Source organism: Girardinichthys multiradiatus, chromosome 23, assembly GCF_021462225.1.
Source record: "Girardinichthys multiradiatus isolate DD_20200921_A chromosome 23, DD_fGirMul_XY1, whole genome shotgun sequence".
In the NCBI taxonomy this organism is placed as follows: Eukaryota; Metazoa; Chordata; class Actinopteri; order Cyprinodontiformes; family Goodeidae; genus Girardinichthys; species Girardinichthys multiradiatus.
The window spans coordinates 13,678,207-13,699,382 of NC_061815.1; the positions used below are offsets into that span (position 1 = coordinate 13,678,207).

At 41.3% G+C, this 21,176-nt stretch overlaps 1 protein-coding gene across 1 annotated transcript; it reads left to right on the forward strand.

Annotated features, from left to right (window-relative positions):
- The first annotated feature begins 897 nt into the window (after positions 1 to 897).
- On the forward strand, positions 898 to 14,977 carry phf6 (PHD finger protein 6). The gene is made up of 11 exons (XM_047354427.1): positions 898 to 1,054; positions 5,445 to 5,594; positions 5,918 to 6,019; positions 8,690 to 8,823; positions 8,990 to 9,036; positions 9,140 to 9,303; positions 9,379 to 9,522; positions 10,805 to 10,909; positions 11,004 to 11,137; positions 12,441 to 12,570; positions 14,145 to 14,977. Exons 2-10 carry the CDS (start codon positions 5,463 to 5,465, stop codon positions 12,568 to 12,570), a joined length of 1,092 nt encoding a protein of 363 aa, XP_047210383.1. The 5' UTR covers positions 898 to 1,054; positions 5,445 to 5,462; the 3' UTR covers positions 14,145 to 14,977.
- The last annotated feature ends 6,199 nt before the right edge of the window (positions 14,978 to 21,176 follow it).

Here is a 21,176-nt window from a genome sequence, read left to right on the forward strand (position 1 = left end):
GAGAGGAGCCAGTTGAGATGGCTCAGGCATCTATACCGGATGCCTCCTGGACGTCTTCCTCGGGAGGTGTTCCAGGCACGTCCCCGTGACCCGGTCCCGGATTAAGACGATGAGTACGAGTACTTTCTAGATTTGCACAATGCAGCACAATACTGAAACTGCCATCCAATTTAAGGGGAGCAGTATATGACCATTTCCCTGCTTATCTGACATCTCAATTAATTTAGAGCAACTCTCTTTCAAAAACTGTATCAAGTCTGGTTTTCATACAAGGTTTGGAGGTCCTTACAAAAAATTATAGATTATTTAAAGATGTATCCTATTTGTAGTTAAATTAAAAAAAATGGCATTCTTACTGCAATGTTTAACATATTAACCAAACCTGTTTAAGGGCCACAGGTCCAGGTTAACAGGAATTTAAAGATGTATACAGTCCAAAAAGTTATCAAACGATCCTTTCAATTTTGAAATGTGTGTGCATTTGGTCAGTAAGTCAAATAACAAAACGCTGATCTGTAAAACATAAAAATCAGGATGTGAAGAGGCAAATCCAAGATAAAGCATCTGGTTTTAATATAAATGTATGATTAACATAAACATAACGATTTTTGGCTTTTAGAAACATCAAGACGAGAAAAAACTGATAAACCAATAATTTTTCCATACCTACTTTTCTATTCTTTCTCACCTAAATAATGGTTACAAAAAATTGCATACAGAGTCCATCTTTCTGCTTGTGTTCTATCTTTTTTGCAGTTTTTCTCTCCATAAAAATTGAACAGATGAATGTAAATCCTGTAAGTAGTCGTTTACCAGAATTAAATTATGACTTTTGTGACAACTTCTTTTTTTTAAACATGGCAATACACATTGGTTGCCTTGACCTTTATTCTGAAAGGCACACACAGAAGTGGTGTGCTGCGCCGCGGCTAGCTTAATGCTAGTGAGGAAAAAGCACACAATCACTTCTGAAGGACGGAAAGAAACGCTGCTGTTGTCCGGAACATTTCCCCACCGTTTGTACCTGCTCAGCGTCCTAAGATAAAACCAGCAGGTAAGTAGCGGGCTGTCACTCCGCGGCTGGATGTTACCCTCCTCGTTCCGTGGCCTGGTGTCGGTTCAGGCCGAGCTGCTGAGCGCTACACGCCGAGCTGCTCGCTTTGAACACGGACTCATCACGTATGGCGCTCTTCGCTTCGAAACCGCTCGCAAAGACCCGCGCCTGTCATGATAATTTCCCACATTTAAAGGGAAATAATCGCAGTTTTTTTTGGGTGGGGGGACTTCCAGCGGAAAACTAATGTCGAGCATACACATTTTCCTGCCATCGACCTTTATTTTCCTGCATCATACACAGGCCTTAGGAGAACATTTCGGGGCGCTGAAAATGTTCTGAGTGAAAATAGTTTTCAGTTCAGGCTGTAGTTTCTCGGAGAAAAGAGTCACACGCCCCCTTTAATTCAAAACTTTGGAGGAGGAATTCAGAACACTTTTTATTTTTCGCGTTTTCTTTTCCTTCAAATACCCAACAACATCCCGGTTTACTACAAGACTGCTTCATGGGAACATGTTAAATCGCAGAGGCTGAAATTAAGATTATTAGTCGTTGTTTACCCGGGCCGTGTTCGTGTTTTCGCCGCTGCTGTTGCCGCCGCAGTGGAAGCCTGGCCCTGCTATCATGGCTGTAATGGCTCTCTATCAAGGCGTCGCAGCACAGTGCTGTTTTGTTTAATAAAACAGAGACTTTCATGTATGGACTAGTACAATTTGAGTAGATTCGTGTTGATCCCCACTTAAAATATGTTCTAAGGGCCCTGCTGGGAAATCCAGGTAGCAAGTCAGCAGATTTCAGCACACATTTGCAGGTTTGATCTGTTGCATTCAAACAGTGAATGCTTTGCAACAAATTTGCACTACTAAAACAATAAGCAATAACGTACATTATTTATTTTTTACCCTACGACCCAGACGTTTAGTAAAATCATTCCAGCTCGCTTTAGTTATAGGTTGTCGCCCGTGAAACAACATGCAAAGGTCAGTTTTTTTTAGTTCGTTTTGCTATTTGGTTGTAAAACGTTCAACTGAGATAAAACCTTACCTTTCAAAAATCAAGCTTTAACACACCCATGCATCTGATGACATCACATAAGGCAGCTGATCATAATTCATTTTAGTCCATTTGTATCTATTCCCCTTTTATTCATGTGTTTTTAATCATCAAATTTCTTTTTTTAAAATAAGAGATCAAGCCAATACTGATTGCCAATGTTTAGAAATTGTTTTATTTTTATGTTTTTTGCAGGTCTGTTCTGCCACTTCCCATTTTTAGTAATTCCAATTCCTTCCGAACTACTATGACACTGAAGAGAAAAAACGTGCTGCAAGTTGTTTGGTAAAAAGTAAAGTGTTTTTTAAAAATTTTTTTTATGCAACACAAAATGGTAGAAAATGGAGATCATCTCCACTTGTGCATCAACATATCTGTAGAGATGCAACAGTTGATTGGCTAAGTTCAGTCTCATCCCGCTTTTCCTTGATCTGCAGTTGGTTTGGTTTTAATTTTGAAACTAAGAATACCCACCGTTTTTTGTCAATGAACACATCAACTAGCATCATGTAGTTTTTCTTTTAGTTTAATTCAAAAATCAGGTAATGGTTAGAGACAGATGCTTCGGTGCATAAAGGTTGATAATCTTGTAGTTTCTTTGTTTCCTATTGCATTTAAAGCAAACTGCTGCCTCTTTCAAAGAACCAGAAGCATGTATATTTTTCTTTTTTATTTGTTGTAATCCTTAAAGTGGAAAAATCAGAACCGGCAGGTCAGACTTTCAGGGAAAAGTGGAAATTGGAATAGGTCAAGAAGCTTCTGATTGGTTCATCTCTACGTCTCTTCCCAACCTTGATCTGCTTTTATTTTTATTAAACTAATAAAGGTGCATTTTTATGTACCAATTAATTTAATGAATAGTAAAAAGTTTACTTTTCATGTATTTATTTATTTATTTTTTTGACCTTTTTAGGTCAAATTGGCCAATTTTGGCTAATAGATTGATGCACCTGTTTTCTGTCTGCTGTGTTCAGTAATGCCACCTGATCAGCTCGATTCTTGTACCTCTTGTGATGTCATCAACCTAGAAACACACCAAGCTGAACTAGCGTCTTTTTCTTCTGTACACTTTTATCTTTTGTAATCCTCTAGTGGAAATCCATGCTTCATTACCCAGCTGTGTTTTTATTGTCCAGGTTTATATTGGTGTTTAAATATATATTTTTTGGTGGACAAAAATACACCACTGGAAGACGATGTTGTAAAGACAACTAATGTGATGTAGCTCGCATTTTCACTTCAGAAGGCAACACAGTCTAAAGCTGACCGTTTCCCAACGAAGCGTCGTTTCAGAAATGAGGCAGATAAAATGTGGAAGAACGCTGATGTTGACTGTGGTTCAAAATAGGTAACCTGTTGCATCATGTGCAGAAACCAGGGGGTGGTTGCTGCGGTGGTACTAAAATAAAATGTAACCTGTGTTTTCTTGAGTCATACATCTGCTGATTTATCTCCCGAACTTTGTTGTCATTTCTGTTATCCGCTGTGGGTGAAAGCATCTGCTAAATGGCTGCGTGTAAGCAGCCGTTTTTAGTAGAAATGATGTTAATGACCTGTGGCTGGGGCACATTAGAAACATCTTTTTGATTTCTCAAATAAAACACACATTTCACACTATTCTTGTGTACGCAACACTTTACTTATGTCCCACACTTACATGTTGCTGTATTGTCTCACCAGGCTATTAGAAGCTGATCCGTATTTCAGCCGGCACAGCAAAAGTTCTGGTTTGATCCATCGGAGGCTTTGCTGAGCTACACCTGGTGATTCTTGCACACAGAGCGGCTCTGTTGTAACGTCCAGTGCTCCATTATGAAGTTGCTTAACCGCTAGTTGAGCCTGAGTTTAGTTTCTGACTGCTTCTGGGAACGGCTTCTTTGGAGCCTCCTCTCCAAAGGGTTTAATTTATGATTTTATGATACTTCCACAACACTTTCGTTGTACTCTGGTTGGAGGAGGAAATTCATATCATTTAGGGGTGTTTAGCACACAAAATAACTATTTATTATACATTTAATGATCGCAGTAACAGCTGAACAGCTTTGCTACAAATATTTACCCTCATAATTCACCTTTTTAATTCCTGCAGTCTAAATACTACTTACAGCGAAATAAATTCATCTTTTATTGCAGTAATATAATGTCGTGCTGAAAATATTTAGAAAATTTGTATACATTTATTGAGTAGGGGGAAATCCTTAAAGAAATAATTGTTTTTATTAAAATCTCTGGTGACAGTTATTAGTACTGCTAACAATCCCTTTAAAATAAGTGTGACTAAATATTTTCTTGTGTTTTATACTTTTTTAGGTTAGCAGTTTTTTAGGACTTTTTAATCAGTTGTGCATGACTTTGGGTTTCCCCAGGTTCAAACATGATAAAACGCGGAGACTCGTTTCTTTTATCTTTTAGCCGGAAGATTAATAAGGTGATTACACGCAGCAAGGAGGACGGTAAGGTAGAGAACTACAGCAGAGGGTGGCCTTTCCTGTCCTGCCATCACAAACAAACATCTGGAGTTCGCTAAACTCTACTGGAGCTTTAACCGGAACCATGCACTCGGGTCAGATGAGACTCAGGTTGAGCTTTTCTGCTACAAACACTGCGGGTTAGTCTGGTGTAAAACCAAGGATGCTGATGTGGAAAACCACCTCATATCTATGAAGATGTCTGGAGGAGGATCTGTGATGCTGTGGGCTTTTTTTTCTGTGGTGTGGACATCATGGTGATCATGTTTTAAATAAAACTCTGGTGAGCTCACAAAGGGTCACCATTAAGCTGTTCAGGAGGATATTGATCCAAAACTTTGGGCCATATCAAGCTAGGAAATGAAAAAATAAACCTTCCTTAATGGACGTCTCAGACCTAAATCCCAAAGAAAACCCGAGAGGACCCAGGGTTCTGGACCATATAGAGAGGTGGTGCAAAGAAGCATGGTCAAATCAAAGATCTGTCTGTTTGCTCCAGCCTTGTGAAGTAGTTGAAGGAGAGGACCAAGTGTTGCCCTGGTGGTAAACGTTGCTGCACAATGCATTAACAGCAGAACCAGTCATTTTCTACCGCTTATTCCATAGTGGGTCACGGGGTTTAAAACATTTCTTTCTTAACATGAGATACTCAGTATGACATTAAAACTACCACGGTTAAACAATTCAAGTTAGGATTTCTTGCATATTTTTAGAAGAACCAACACTGTATCAGAAAGTGACCATTTTAATCAGATTAAAGAAAAATGAATCAATGTGTAGTAAAGCTGTTTGGGTCATCCAAAGTGGCAAATCGGCAACAGAACAGATTTTTTATTTCCTTTTAAAAGGCTTTATCATTTCTGTTTTAGGCTTTAGGACCTTTGGCCATGTCAGGACAGAGGAGAGGAGCTGCAGCACGGCTGCCCAAATGTGCCTTCTGCAAAAGCATCCGGGACAAGGAGTGTGGCCAGCTGCTGGTGTCTGACAGCCAGAAGGTGGCAGCCCACCATAAGTGCATGGTGAGAGGAGTTCCTTGTTCTAGACTTTACAGCCTGATGTCCATCAAGCACACGTTTTATTTGCAGCCCCCACCCTGCATTTAAGAGAAATAAACGTTACATCCTAAATAGAACCAGTATTTCTGTTTGACTCGTGCAGAAACTAACACCGACTTCATATTGTAAGAACATTTAAATGTAGTCTCTCTGGAAACTTAAATACGCGACAGAGGATGCTTCTTCTCCAAACAAACCCAACCCTCCTACAAAGATGTCTGCAATTCAGATTTAAAAGGGAAAACACAAAATTCAGTTGCTAGTTGTTGTGTTTCTCCTCTTCATAGCTTTTCTCTTCGGCTCTGGTCACGTCACACTCGGACAGCGAAAACATCGGAGGGTTTTCCATTGATGATGTAAAAAAGGAGATCAAGAGGGGAAGCAAACTGGTGAGTTCCCACTTCCCACTATTGCATAATGGTCTGAAACCTGCTTTAAAGACAAATGTTGCTCTGAAGTCTACCCTCGCGGTTTAGAAAACTAACAGTGAGCTGAATACGCTGCTGACTATCAGTACCTCATAAGATCCACACATGTTCATGCACAGCTGTAATTGTGTGTAATTACTTGATACGCTTGGCAAAGGCAGGGATTTCACCTCTGTTTGGTAGCATGCATTAAAATGTCTGTATCCTTCCTAATCCTAGTTTTGTGGGTTCTGTATTTACAACTCGAACCGTGTAGAATCTTATAGTGAATGTATTAACAAATTAGTCAAAAAAAGACCAAGAATCTGGACATTTGAGTCTGGAAAGTGTGGGACTTTAACTTTAAAAATGTGCAAGAACTCTGATTTTTATTTGTTTGTTTTCCGTTTTCTGACGGCAGAATGCATCAGCACCACAAAGCTGAGTGCAGCACAAGGTGTTTGCTGATCTAAGATTAAAATAACTTGTGTATAGGGTTCAACAGGGACACCCCATGGGTCCAATCAGAAGGAAATGCAAACATATGTGTTCATAGATCATTTGTTCACCTCGGGGCCTTGCTGGGGCCATCAAGACTCTAGAGTTGTTTATTTTTCTGAGTTTCAGTGTGACTCTTCTTAACCCATGCCAACAGGTTGATGCATTGCTCCTTGCTTTTTGTCCAGTTGCAGTTCCTGAATGAGCTAGCGATGCATCGATCAGAGGTTTATGGTCGATTTCCGCTACTTGTCAATTTGCAGACATTCATTTTAGCCCATCCAAGATTACAGAAGATTTTAAGAGGATATCGGAGAAGAATATTTTTCTCTAGTCTTGCTGCCTGAGAGCACTCATTAGTTATTCCTATTAGGCTGTGAAAGCAGTCCTTGTAAAACAGTGTTTTGCTATTATTTACAAACAAAAGACAATATGATCAGAGGGGCAGTCTTGCTGTTTTACTTAGAGTAGAGGTGTCCGATGTCTGGCCCTCAACAGAGTGGTGCAGGCTTGGCCCAGCGGGACAGGTAGTTGATGCAGACGTTTGTTTAGGGTGAGACGTTCTCTGACAAATGAAGGTTCTTAGAACTAAAAATATTAAGTGAAACACAAGGTATCCTTCTGTTTATTAAAACATTCTCTTTCATTTGAATTGATAAACTTGGTTAAATACAGTAAGTGTTTTAAAAGTAGTAGTGATGCAAACACTGTTCTTGTTGTTGAGAATAAACACATTTCTGGACCTAAAAGCCAGAAAACAGTCGGCCCCCAAAAATGTGAAAATTGTTTCTTTCTTTAAATAATGTGAAAACGCGAGACTCTTTTTATGTTTCAGTGCAATGAGTTACTGAGCTGTTTTCTACCACTTAGTTTTTTTTCATTCAAGTGTTGCATGTTTGCATTATTGTGACAGCTGGAGATGGACACCAGCCCAGGGCGAGCGATTATAGACAATAGGTGGTTGTTGATTGTTGACAATTGTTTCTGTGTTTTTAAATAAAAAAAACGTATTATTTACTGCACGGCAATAGGTTGGGACACCACTAACATGGAGAATGTTAAGAATCTGAGATCTCCAAAATCCTGTATGGTCCATGAAAGGCTGGTTAAAAGTTGAAAGGGATAAAACCGTAATTGTGTATTCCTTTCAGCCTTCCTGTTATCTTCTGAAGTCTTGCTCTCTCTTGCCCTCCTACAGCCTAAATGAGCTGCAGACATGTCTTGTCATTGACGATAGTTTCCTTTAAGTAGCTTCATAGATCTCTGTGCTTCTGTTAAATGTTTTGTTAAACATCTCACTGAAAATGGCTAACTTCGTGACGGCATCCTTATATTGCCAACCCAGCCTGTTGGCGCTTATTATGGTGTGTTCAGTGATTGGGAGAAAACAAAGATTTTGGGGTTTCGAACAGGCTGGTTAAACTGAAATCCTCTCCAGTCTCCAGCCAATCTTGTTGTGTTTTAATTCTGAGAAGTTTCCCAGATATGATTTTGTTCGTTTAGCAGCCAACATCAGACTTGGTGTAATCTGTATGCGTGCCACTCCAAAACATCTACTTCCTGAGTAAAACAGGATAACTCTTGCAGTTTTGTGCTCTGACTTCTCTTTTTTCCCTTACAGTAGAGCTGTGTTATAGTATAGACAAAGTACTGATGAATCCAAGCACATCTTCACTGCCCTGTTATGTTTCCTCTGTGATGATTTGCAGATGTTTAATTTGATCTTTATTGTGGTCCAACATGTCTGGATCAGATTCAGGTTTCCAGCTGGGCTGGACCACTCCAGAATCTGGGTTTAATTCTCTAGTAACAACATCTTGGCTCCTTTTCAGTGTTTGGTTTCTGTTGTCCAAGACCCTTTTCCTCCCTGTGAAGTGCTTTTATTTTAAGTAGGGATTATCTCTTTTTTTCCCACAATCCTTTTAAAAGGTTGCCTTGGCCTTTGATTATCAATGAGAATCAGGTTAAGATCCCTGTGGAAGTTGTTTATTTTAAATCTGGTTGCCGCCCAGAGCCGTTATCTCTGAAGAGAAATTATTTACCAAATCCCCTTTAAACTTCTCATCACTGATTGGATGTTTGCTTCAGTAAAGGTGAACCTGCTTTGAACCTTTAAACCCCCTCAAGCCGTATCTCTGGTTTCCTCCCCTTCAGATGTGCTCCGGATGTCGCCGGGCGGGTGCAACCATTGGTTGTGACGTCAAGACGTGCCGGAGGACGTATCACTATTATTGCGCCGTCAAGGACAAAGCTCAGATCAAAGAGAACCCGTCACAGGGGATTTATCTGTGAGTCATTTTTGTTCTGAACTCTTTCCACGGCACTATAGGCAGATTGTTATTCCTTTGCAAATCCACGGGCCATTCCTGCTTATCTTTGAGTGTTGACGGCAAGGTGATTCTGCGGGGGAGTCACCGGGTTCACCTAATTTCTCCTTTGTGTCTGTAATTGCAGTATTTACTGTCGCAAACATCGGGACGCATCTCAGGATAATATTCAAGGTAAACAAGGAGTCAGCTCTCTGTTATATGTTTAAGGTATTAGACCTAATACTGTTTGCCTTTTGTTGTGAATATAAACTTTTTATTGTGAATGTTTTATTAGATGAAGAGGAAGGCGTGGCCAACGACTCGGACTCATCACCTCCACAAAGTCGAGGCAGGGGGAGATTTGAGAAAAGCAGAGCTAAGATGGCATCTCGTGGCCAGTCAGAAGAAACTCGCTCCACTTCCTCCTCGCAGGCCGCAGACGAAGAGAGCTCTTCCCATGTAAATGCACTCAGTGGCATTCACTTTAACTGTTTGTTTTGGTGTGCATAAACGTGGCTGATTATTGTGTTTCAGCGGGACAGGTCACCCCTTCGTGCTAGCCCAGGAGATGGTGGCCAGCGCTGTGGCTTCTGCCATGCAGGCGAGGAAGAGAACGAAATGAGAGGCGTCCTCCACACAGATAACTCCAAGAAAGTTGCTGCACACTACAAGTGCATGGTAGGATTGCTTAGTCACTATGTTTCCATTGAGGCTAGTTTCATGTGATTGTCCAACACATAATTATGCATTTTTGTGAGCTGAAAGGAAAGGGACACATGGTTTTCTAAATGTTTTCCAAATTAAAGTTTGAAAAGAGTTGCATGTATTTTTATTCAGACTGGATAGAGAACATCTGTACACATCAATTTTCCAGTCTTGCTACGAATTCTCTGTTGTATTTAGGTCTGGACTTTGCCTGAACCATTCTGAGACATAAATATACTTTGACCTAAAGTATTCTGCTGTTTCTCCGGCCGTTTTCTGTTGGGTTTTTGTCCTGCAGGAAGGCGAACCTCTGCCCCAGTCTTGAGTGTTTTGCAGCCTCTAACAGGGTTTCTTCCAGGATTGCCCTGTATTTAGCTCCATCTGTCTTCCCATCAACTGACCATCTTCACAGCCCCTACTAAAGGAAGAACATCCCCACACTGCACGACGTTGCATGTTGGGGGATGAAGTTTTCTTCCACTCAAAGGATATTTGCATGGCTTGTGGCAAACAGGGATTCTTTCCATGTTTTCTATTAATGATGGTCTTTTTTTTCCTGTTTCTTCTTGACAATCTAAAATGAAAAAAGCAAATTTATAGAGTGTGCAACTAAAATAAATGTCCTGTTGACAGATAATCCCCCCTGAGCTGTGGATCTCTGCAGCTCCTCCAGAGCTACCATGGGCCTCCTTTATTGTTTATTTGATTAATGCTCTCCTTTACCTGACCTGTCAGTTGAGGTGATGGGCCCGTCTTTGTAGGTCTGCAGTTGAGCCATAGTCCTTCTGTCTCTACATGATGGGTTGAACGGGGATCTGTGAGATGTTCAGAGCTCGGGGCAGTCGTTTATAACAACACTGGTTTGAACTTCTTCACAACTTTGTCTCTGACCTGTCTGCTGTGTTCCTTGGTCTCCATGATGCTGTTAGTTCTCTGATGTTCTCTCACCTCTGAGGCCTTCATAGAACAGCTGGATTTATAGTGAGACTAAATTAAACAGATATTGACTCTGTTTACTACTTAGGAGACCTCTAAAGGAAATGGATTTTCAGATTTTTATTTAAAATAAAAAATAAAAAACATTGGTCCTTTTCTTTCTGCAATTATGCACTACTTTGTGTTGATCAACCACATAAAATGCATAAAGCACATCATAGTTTGTAGTTGTAATGTGACTAAATTAGAAGAAGTCTTAAGGAGTAGCAACACTGTTGCAGAACAAAATGTATTTCCCATAATCTCTGATCTGTTGCAGCTTTTCTCATCGGGTACGGTGCAGCTTACGACTACATCGCGGGCTGAATTTGGCAACTTCGATGTAAAAACAGTCATCCAGGAAATGAAGAGAGGCAAACGAATGGTGGGAACATTAATACAGAAGTCGTTTTTTGCCGAGTTTGAAATCTGCATCTTTGCCTTGATTTATCTTAGTATTTGTTTTGTTTTGTTTTCAGAAATGCACGCTGTGCAGTCAGCTGGGTGCTACTATTGGCTGTGAAATTAAAGCCTGTGTGAAGACCTACCACTATCATTGTGGGCTGCAGGACAAGGCAAAGTACATAGAAAACATGGCTCGCGGCATTTACAAGTGAGCTCAAATTCAAATGCGATGACACAATAAACAAAGTTTTGCTTTTGAGTTTGTTAGTTAGGTGGCAAAGCTTTGCAGAAAAGTGTAGGCACTCTGAATTATCTGTGAAATGATCAGAAATGAATGAATGAATGTCTTTGGATGGCTGGATACTGCGCAGGTCTGCATGCACTAGAAAGCTTCCAATCTTCAGGTGAGGTTTGGAGGCTTTCTAGTGCATGTAGATTTGTGGTAAAGGCACAGTTGTTTCAGATCTACCAGTGTCCTGTAAAACACTGCCATACATGTACGCCTTCAGATATCTGAGACTACATCTTTACTGAAAGAGCAAAACCACATAATCTCGCCGTATATCACTCAGCAAAATATGAAAACAAAGGAAAACTGGATCTTGATGTGATTTGAGGCTTTTCCCCTAAAACATCCCAAAACCTTCGTGGTGTAGTGGGGCAAGTCTGCGCTTTTGATATGGGGGAACTGGGTTCGAGTCCTGGTGGCGTTAGAAAGGGGCATCTGGCAGTAAAAACTCTGCCAAGTCTGTGTGCAAGTTGTGGCAACCCCTGAACAGGGTGCTGTTTTTCCACTTCAGCGGCACACAGCCTGCAGAAAGCAACAAGGGTGGTGAGCAGAGTCCCTGGTGCTACAGCAAAGCGCTGCAGGAAACAACTCATGAAAACCCTCCAGGTTGAAAAACAAAAAAACAGAATCTGAAAGCAACTTGAATACATTTCATACTAAGTGTAAAATGCTGATAGTTGTCTGATTCTTGTTGTTTCCTGATAAAACACTGCATATTTTATAGTTACTAGTTCTTTAATGTAATGCTGTAAATGAGCCAGTTCGGAGATTTAAAACCAGTTAACCTTTTATTTTCATTTAATTTTAAAGCAAATGGTTTGAAACAAAGCAGAACAATGTTTCTCTGAGACCGATCAATAGACTGGTGTAAAATAATAAAATTGACAAAGCAGGTTCTGCTTTTGATGGTCTGTTGCCGCTTACCTGATGACAGCAGTGTAAGCAGTTCATTGAGAGGCTGCGAGGTGTCTCAGACAACGCCATGAGCACCCTAGTGACCACCTCAGCTCCCCTCACGGTCCTAGCAGGGCCATCTTGTCCACCATATGGCAACTACTAGAGTACCGCACTGAGATGCAGCCTGTTAACGCACTCAACCACAGCTCTGTACAACGAGGATTCTGCTGAGGAATGATGTTAGATGTGGTTATTGGTTACTTGATGTTTAAGTCCAGTTGTCCTGTTTTTAACAAGCCTTTGTGGGCTTTGGTTTTGTTCTTAGACTCTACTGTAAGAACCACAGTGGGAACGAGGAGAGGGACGAGGAGGATGAGGAGAGAGAGAGCCGCAGTAGAGAGAGGGCAGCGATCGACCATGGAGGAACACCGTCAACGCAAGTAAACGGCAACTAGGTGGGGCCGCACACACAAAAATTAATACCAAGAATACAAGCGCTCATATGTTTGAGAATTTATTTAAATAATGCACTTCAAAAAGTGAAACTCAACAATGATACATTTTAAGTGTTTATTTTTTATATTTTTGAAATACTTTGGGTTATACCTAATGAAAAACCTAAATTTCATTGGCAGGATGCCTTCAAAGTCTTTATTATAATATTATTATTGTTGTGACTGCTGACTTGACAGTTGTCTAGCAGTCATTGGCTCTGCCTAATGGTGAGCCACAAGACTTCACTGCTAAAGAAGCTGGCTGTTCAGGATGCTGCGTCCAAGCATATCAAAGTTGAGGAAAGTTTAGTGGAAGGGAAAAGTGTGGTAAGAAAAGGTAAACAAACTATTGGGATAACCACAGCTTCGAGATCATTATGAAGACTGATTGTGTAGACTGTAGCTGGAGTTGGTGCTTTAAGAGCCACCACACAGATGTTTCCAGGATATTGGCTCCACATGTTGCTTGTGTTTAGTCATTGCTGAACAACAGACATTGGCACCATCCTAACTGGGTGATGCATGAGGTCCAGATGGCATGGCACCTTACATCATCATCAGTCAGCGATGATGTGGGGTGTCATGTCATCTGCTGGTGTTGGTCCACTGTGTTTGGTCAAGTCCAGAGTCAGAACAGCCATCTATCAGGACCTCCTTCTGCTGACGAGCTTTATGGAGAAGCAGGACTTTGTCCTGCCTAGCAGTTTCCAACGTGTGCAGAAACTGTTGGTTCCTTAAATTCAGGAATGAAACTTTTACTGTTAAATCCAAAAGATTCTAGTCTGTGATTTCTTAGATTTTTTTTACTTGCATCATAACATTTCTGTCTGTTCTTGTGATGCTTTATTTTTTACTATCGTTCTTTTGATGCATTTCATGTTTTTAATGTGTCTTATCTCTGTTACTCCTGAATAATGTGTGAAGGCTGCTATTACAAATAACATACCAGTAAACGTACCAGTACCTGCTTTAATGATCACAGTATCACTGGGCTGGATTGGCCAGAACCAAACCCCACAGAGAATCTAGGGAGTATTGTCAAAAGGAAGATGAGCTGAAGGCTGCTATTAAAGCAAGCCGGGCTTCCTGAACACCTCAGCAGAACCACAGGGTGATCTCATTCATGCCACGCTGCATTGCTGCAGTGATTCGTGCAGACCAAGTATTCAGAGGATAAACTGTGCAGTACAAGGACATATTTTCTGATTCGCTGACATTTTTGTATCAAAAAAAGTTTTTGTTCCTACGTAATACTCACATTTTCTGAAACGTTTTTAGGAGCTCTAAGGCAGAATCATCATAATTATCAGAAATAAATGCTTAAACATATCACTGTGTGTAAAGGAGTTATGTAATGAGTTTTAATATTTTTTTGGACATAATTGTTTTTGAATTACTAAAATAAGTTACTTCATTCTTGCCAATAAATCTGATGGACACCCGTATGGTGAACTATGTAATGTGTCAGAGATTTGCTGCAGCAGTGGAAACGGTGTAAGTTGAACATTTCTTGTAACTTGTTTGTGTTCTTGCAGGTTAGTGACGTGGGGAGAAGCTGAAGAACTCAAAGCAATGGGAGACCTGTTTTTATACTAAACCTTAAGCCCACTCACAGTCACGGTCCAGGAGCTCCCTTCGGTCGGCCACGTGGTTTTTCTTTTTTCTTTCCTCTCTCCAGTAAATGGACATTGTGTTCCAGTGTGCACCAGATGTAGTCTTTATGAGACCCTGTTTGGAGCTGACTGGGTACTTTTCACAGATTAGTGTTACCCTGTTGATCACTGGACCTTTGCAGCATGATGAAAGCAGTGGCTAATCTTTCTCCAAATTCATCATGGGGTGCAGATTAATGCCATTAGTATGAACAGATGGACTGATCTGATTGTCATTTACTGCCCATGACCCCCCCCCAACATCCCCAGATTACACGAACCACACTCAAGGAAAGTTGAAACCTTTCCTGCTCTCCTTCAGCCTCTGTGGGACTCACTTTTAAGATGGGTCTGTTTGTTACTAGTCTTTCTCAAGTTGTTGATTACCCTGTTTCTGATATCATGTCTTAAGAATACTCTACATGTATAAGAATACTCTACATGTAACATGTTCTTTCTTGATAATGTAATATTTTGCTACTGTATCCCAATCATTAGTACTTTTGAATATCCGGATGTCAGACAGTGACAAGTTTTGCCAGCATGCTCTTGGGTTTTCCCCACTGTCAAAGGTGGTGTTTCTGTTTTTATCTGACTCCTAAAGGGCAACCTAGAGCCCTTTAGGGGAGGAGGGTCGACCCTGTTCGGTGTACTGTTTACTTGCATCTCAAATGTATTCATGGATGATTGGAATAGAAAATATTTTGTTTTACACATTGTTGGGTGAACTGTGTCTTTATTTGAAATTGAAAGTAGTTGAAAAGTGATTTTCTTAATTCCAATTTTTATTGTAGGTGTTTTAAAAAAAAAAAAACAGCTCTGAATGAAATGTCTTGAGTTTAATGTAATCCCAGAAGTTTAACTCTCTAATATTAATGGAGATCATACAGCTTTTGCCTTTTTTTAATCAATAACTTCAGCAGTTCTTTGGATACAGCGAGACAATGACAAACATGAAAGGATTTCTAAACACAGGAGTTTATTTCACACAGGGTTAAAAAGCTACATGCTGCACTTTTTAATGTCGGCCGTCAAACCCTGGTTCCCTGTATGTTTTAGATGTTTCCCTGGTTCACCACAGCTGCCTCATAAAAAAGTTAATCAGATATCTGCAGTGCTTTAGGCCAAGCTGAGGTAATTCAGCCATTTCAGCCAGCTGTGATGAAGCGGGGACACAACTGAATCATGCTGGACACCAGCCTCTGAACACTGTAATGGGGCGTGCCTGGTAAAGATGCTGAAATACACAACAAATGGACCGTTCGGGGATAATGTTATAACTAATTGGTGCACATTCACCTAAATACTTTAAAAAATGCTGAATGCACTGGGAAGTCCTCACTAGGGGGAGAGCAATTAACTTGTCATAATGGATCCTAATAAGTGCTACAAGTATCTTTTTGCCAACATTAAAAGTAATTTGTTTGGCATCATTCATTGGGCTGGTCAATCCTCGGAAAGCCCAGGAAGATCTAAGGAGGAGAATAGTAGATTTAAACGAGGTGAGGAATACTTTTGGGGTCATTTCTAAACGCCTGCAAATTCCAATATCATTAGTATAAATGATTCTCTGTACAGGATTTTCAGTTCTGTCACCGCTTGGTCAAGATCTGGAAGAAACCGTTACCTTTAGCTGAAAAGGAATTGGTTAAAATGTTTAGGAACCACCAAGGCTCCACCAAAAATACCAACCAAGAAAAAATGTCCCTGCACCACAACAGAGAAAAGTTTGGCAGCGATAAAGCCTGAGCCATGAGGACAAGAGGAAAGTTTGTGAAAGTGAAGGTAAGGCTTTTAGACCTACGAACTGTCTTCTGTCAAGAATGGTGGTGGCTGTATCATGCTGTGGGTGTGTTTTGCTTCCAGTCATGTTGGTTCCTTGCACAGTGTGTATAGAATCAGAATCAGCTTTATTGCCAAGTTCATACATACAAACAAGGAATTTGCCTCCGGTACACTTTGCTCTTTTGTTCTGGTTTTGCATTACAGAATATACAAATTTACAATTTACACACATCTAATAAAAAAGGTGCATTTGCAACATCTGTATGCTGTTGTTTTGTACTCTATTGAATGTTCAACAGAGAAACAGCCTGGGGGAAGAAACTGTCTCTGTGTCTCATAGAACGATGAAGATGCAGGACCACTTCCTTATTCCAACTGCCATGAAGAGTAGTGAAATGTATAGACAGAAGAAGGGCAGAAGCTTGCTGATGATTGACTGGGGTCATAATGCAACTGTCTACAGCACATTTAACCAAATTTTACTGAATGTGTACATTCTTATTTTAACCTTGTGGATTAGAGAAGGTCCGAACTAAATCAAGACTTATGCACCTAATTGCTGTTTAAAGAAAGTAAAAGATGTTTGCTGTATATTTGCTCGACCCCAGAAAAAAAAAGTTCAATAAATCCTTAAAATTCATAAATGAATTGCATTCATGCCTGTGATGCGAGTATTCAATGTTCTTCCCTGAACTGATTGTTAGGCTGTTACACACATGAACTATGAGGCTGCTGTCAGAGCATGCTGAAGGTTTACACAGTTGACAGCAACATAACTAAAGTTTCTGTGCTGTTTAGGTCTCAGATCTCCATAATATCCCTAGTATGGTGAACATAAAACATCAGCCCCTTTCTCTATCAAATATCACATTCTGAAGAGAAAACCATGGATTATTGTCATGGTGTGTTTCTCAGGCAAACCTTTTTTGTTTTTATCTTTCAGCAAAGCAGCTTCTGAAAATGATCTGTATGCATTTTACTTGCACAAGATGAAACTAAAAGCCCAAAATCTATAACAAAAACTGAAGACAGGTGCTGTAAACTCCCAGCCAAGCATAACACAGGAGCTTTTTTGCTTACAGAGTTCTTGACAGAACTCCAATTCCTAAAACTCCTTTGGGACCCCAGACTGAAGCAGAGTCTGCAGCTAAATTGTTAGATTTGTCATATAAAGTCATGCTGGAAAATAAAATCAGCTTCGCCATAAAGCTCGTCAGCAGAAGGAGGAATGAAGTGTTCTAAAAATGTCCTGATAGATGGCTGTTCTGACTCTGGACCTGATCAAACACAGTGGACCAACACCAGCAGATGACATGACACTCCACATCATCGCTGACTGATGATGATGTAAGGTGCCATGCCATCTGGACCTCATGCATCGCCCAGTTGGGATGCTGCCAATGTCTGTTGGTCAAATGGTAAGAAAAAAAGCAAATACAATATTGTGCTCAGATTTTAACGAACCAGATATAGAACAAATGTTACTAAGAATCAGAATCAGAAAAGCTTTATTGCCAAGTACGTTTTTGGACATACAAGGAATTTGTTTTGGCGTAGTCGGTGCAATACAGTACAAATTAAACAGTATAAACATATCTACAATATAATATAAATGCAGGTCCTTCTCAAAATATTAGCATATTGTGATAAAGTTCATTATTTTCCATAATATCATGATGAAAATTTAACATTCATATATTTTAGATTCATTGCACTCTAACTGAAATATTTCAGGTCTTTTATTGTCTTAATATGGATGATTGTGGCATACAGCTCATGAAAACCCAAAATTCCTATCTCACAAAATTAGCATATTTCATCCGACCAATAAAAGAAAAGTGTTTTTAATACAAAAAACGTCAACCTTCAAATAATCATGTACAGTTATGCACTCAATACTTGGTCGGGAATCCTTTGGCAGAAATGACTGCTTCAATGCGGCGTGGCATGGAGGCAATCAGCCTGTGGCACTGCTGAGGTCTTATGGAGGCCCAGGATGCTTCGATAGCGGCCTTTAGCTCATCCAGAGTGTTGGGTCTTGAGTCTCTCAACGTTCTCTTCACAATATCCCACAGATTCTCTATGGGGTTCAGGTCAGGAGAGTTGGCAGGCCAATTGAGCACAGTGATACCATGGTCAGTAAACCATTTACCAGTGGTTTTGGCACTGTGAGCAGGTGCCAGGTCGTGCTGAAAAATGAAATCTTCATCTCCATAAAGCTTTTCAGCAGATGGAAGCATGAAGTGCTCCAAAATCTCCTGATAGTTAGCTGCATTGATCCTGCCCTTGATAAAACACAGTGGACCAACACCAGCAGCTGACACGGCACCCCAGACCATCACTGACTGTGGGTACTTGACACTGGACTTCTGACATTTTGGCATTTCCTTCTCCCCAGTCTTCCTCCAGACTCTGGCACCTTGATTTCCGAATGACATGCAGAATTTGCTTTCATCCGAAAAAAGTACTTTGGACCACTGAGCAACAGTCCAGTGCTGCTTCTCTGTAGCCCAGGTCAGGCGCTTCTGCCGCTGTGTCTGGTTCAAAAGTGGCTTGACCTGGGAAATGCGGCACCTGTAGCCCATTTCCTGCACACGCCTGTGCACGGTGGCTCTGGATGTTTCTACTCCAGACTCAGTCCACTGCTTCAGCAGGTCCCCCAAGGTCTGGAATCGGCCCTTCTCCACAATCTTCCTCAGGGTCCGGTCACTTCTTCTCGTTGTTCAGCGTTTTCTGCCACACTTTTTCCTTCCCACAGACTTCCCACTGAGGTGCCTTGATACAGCACTCTGGGAACAGCCTATTCGTTCAGAAATCTCTTTCTGTGTCTTACCCTCTTGCTTGAGGGTGTCAATAATGGCCTTCTGGACAGCAGTCAGGTCAGCAGTCTTTCCCATGATTGGGGTTTTGAGTGATGAACCAGGCTGGGAGTTTTAAAGGCCTCAGGAATCTTTTGCAGGTGTTTAGAGTTAACTCGTTGATTCAGATGATTAGGTTCATAGCTCGTTTAGAGACCCATTTAATGATATGCTAATTTTGTGAGATAGAAATTTTGGGTTTTCATGAGCTGTATGCCAAAATCATCCGTATTAAGACAATAAAAGACCTGAAATATTTCAGTTAGTGTGCAATGAATCTAAAATATATGAATGTTAAATTTTCATCATGACATTATGGAAAATAATGAACTTTATCACAATATGCTAATATTTTGAGAAGGACCTGTATATGTGCACAGTTTTAAGTGAGTGAGAGTAAATATAGAGCAGTATAGGATGCCAGGGCGGTACAACAGTGCAGGTGATCATTGTGCAAGTGAAGCAGGAGTCCATGCTGAGCGTTAATGTAACGCATAGAGTTACAGGTTACAGGTGTCCTGTCAGCAAAAAAGGGGGGGTGTGGGTGAAAGGGAGAGTGTCAGGGTGGTTTCCGGGCTTTGTTAACCAGGCTGGTGGCAGATGGGAAAAAACTGTTCTTGTGGCGTGAGGTTTTGGTCCGGATGGACCGCAGCCTCCTGCCAGAGGGGAGAGTCTCAAAGAGTCTGTGACCGGGGTGGGAGGGATCAGCCAGAATCTTCCCTGCCCACTTCAAGGTCCTGGAGGTGTACAGTTCCTGGAGTGACAGTAGACTGCAGCCAATCACCTTCTCAGCAGACCGAATGACACGCTGCAGCCTGCCCTTATCCTTGGCTGTAGCAGCGGCGTACCAGATGGTGATGGAGGAGGTGAGGATGGACTCAATGATGGCTGTGTAGAAGTGCACCATCATAGTCTTTGGCAGGTTGAATTTCTTCAGCTGCCGCAGGAAGAACATCCTCTGCTGGGCTTTCTTGATGAGGGAGCTGATGTTTGGCTCCCACTTGAGATCCTGGGAGATGATGGTTCCCAGGAAGCGGAAAGATTCCACAGTGTCAATTGTGGAGTCACAGAGGGTGATGGGGGCAGGTGGGGCTGGGTTCTGCCTGAAGTCCACAACCATCTCCACTGTCTTTAGAGCGTTGAGCTCAAGGTTGTTCTGGCTGCACCAGTCCAACAGATGGTCCACCTTCCATCTGTACGCGGACTCGTCACCATCAGAGATGAGTCCGATCAGGGTGGTGTCGTCCGCAAACTTCAGAAGCTTGACAGACTGGTGACTGGAGGTGCAGCTGTTGGTGTACAGGGAGAAGAGCAGAGGAGAGAGAACACAGCCTTGGGGGGAACCGGTGCTGATGGTCAGGGAGTCAGAGACGTGCTTCCCCAGCCTCACGCGCTGCTTCCTGTCAGACAGGAAGTCAGTGATCCACCTTCAGGTGGAGTCGGGCACACTCAGCTGGGAGAGCTTCTCCTGTAGCAGAACTGGGACGATGGTGTTGAAGGCAGAGCTGAAATCCACAAACAGGATCCTGGCATAGGTTCCTGTGGAGTCCAGGTGCCGGAGGATGAAGTGAAGGGCTAGGTTGACTGCATCATCTACAGACCTGTTGGCTCTGTAGGCAAACTGCAGGGGGTCAAGGAGGGGGTCGGTGATGTCTTTTAGGTGTGAGAGCACAAGGCGCTCAAAGGACTTCATCACCATAGAGGTCAGGGCGACGGGTCTGAAGTCATTAAGCCCTGTGGTCCTTGGCTTCTTGGGAACAGGGACGATGGTGGAGGACTTGAAGCAGGCTGGCACATGACATGTCTCCAGTGAGGTGTTAAAAATGTCTGTGAAGACTGGAGACAGCTGATCAGAGTGGTCTATGTAGGTTATGTGGCAGCTTATGCATCATTGTTGCACAGCTGGTAATGCAGAGTCACTTTATGTCCCTATAGTTGTTTGCTGACCACTATGAGCTATACTTTTGTAGATTTATATGAACTCTCTCTGTATTCTTTAGGAAAGAGAGAGGCAAGATAAAATGTAATCATGATTAGTCAGTTTTATTTTTGGGAAAAATCAAAGACAGATATGACAAAGAACAATTTAATTTGTACCTTAAAGGTTTACCAAACTCAAAACGATATTTTAAAGTTTTCTTTGTTAGTATATCAAGAACAATTTTGTATGATAAAGTTCCCAGTTTGGTTTGTAACGTGAAAAACTCGTACCTTTTTACATATGTTTTTACTAAGGGAAAGTTAAATACCTGTTAGTTTTTCTACTTAAAGT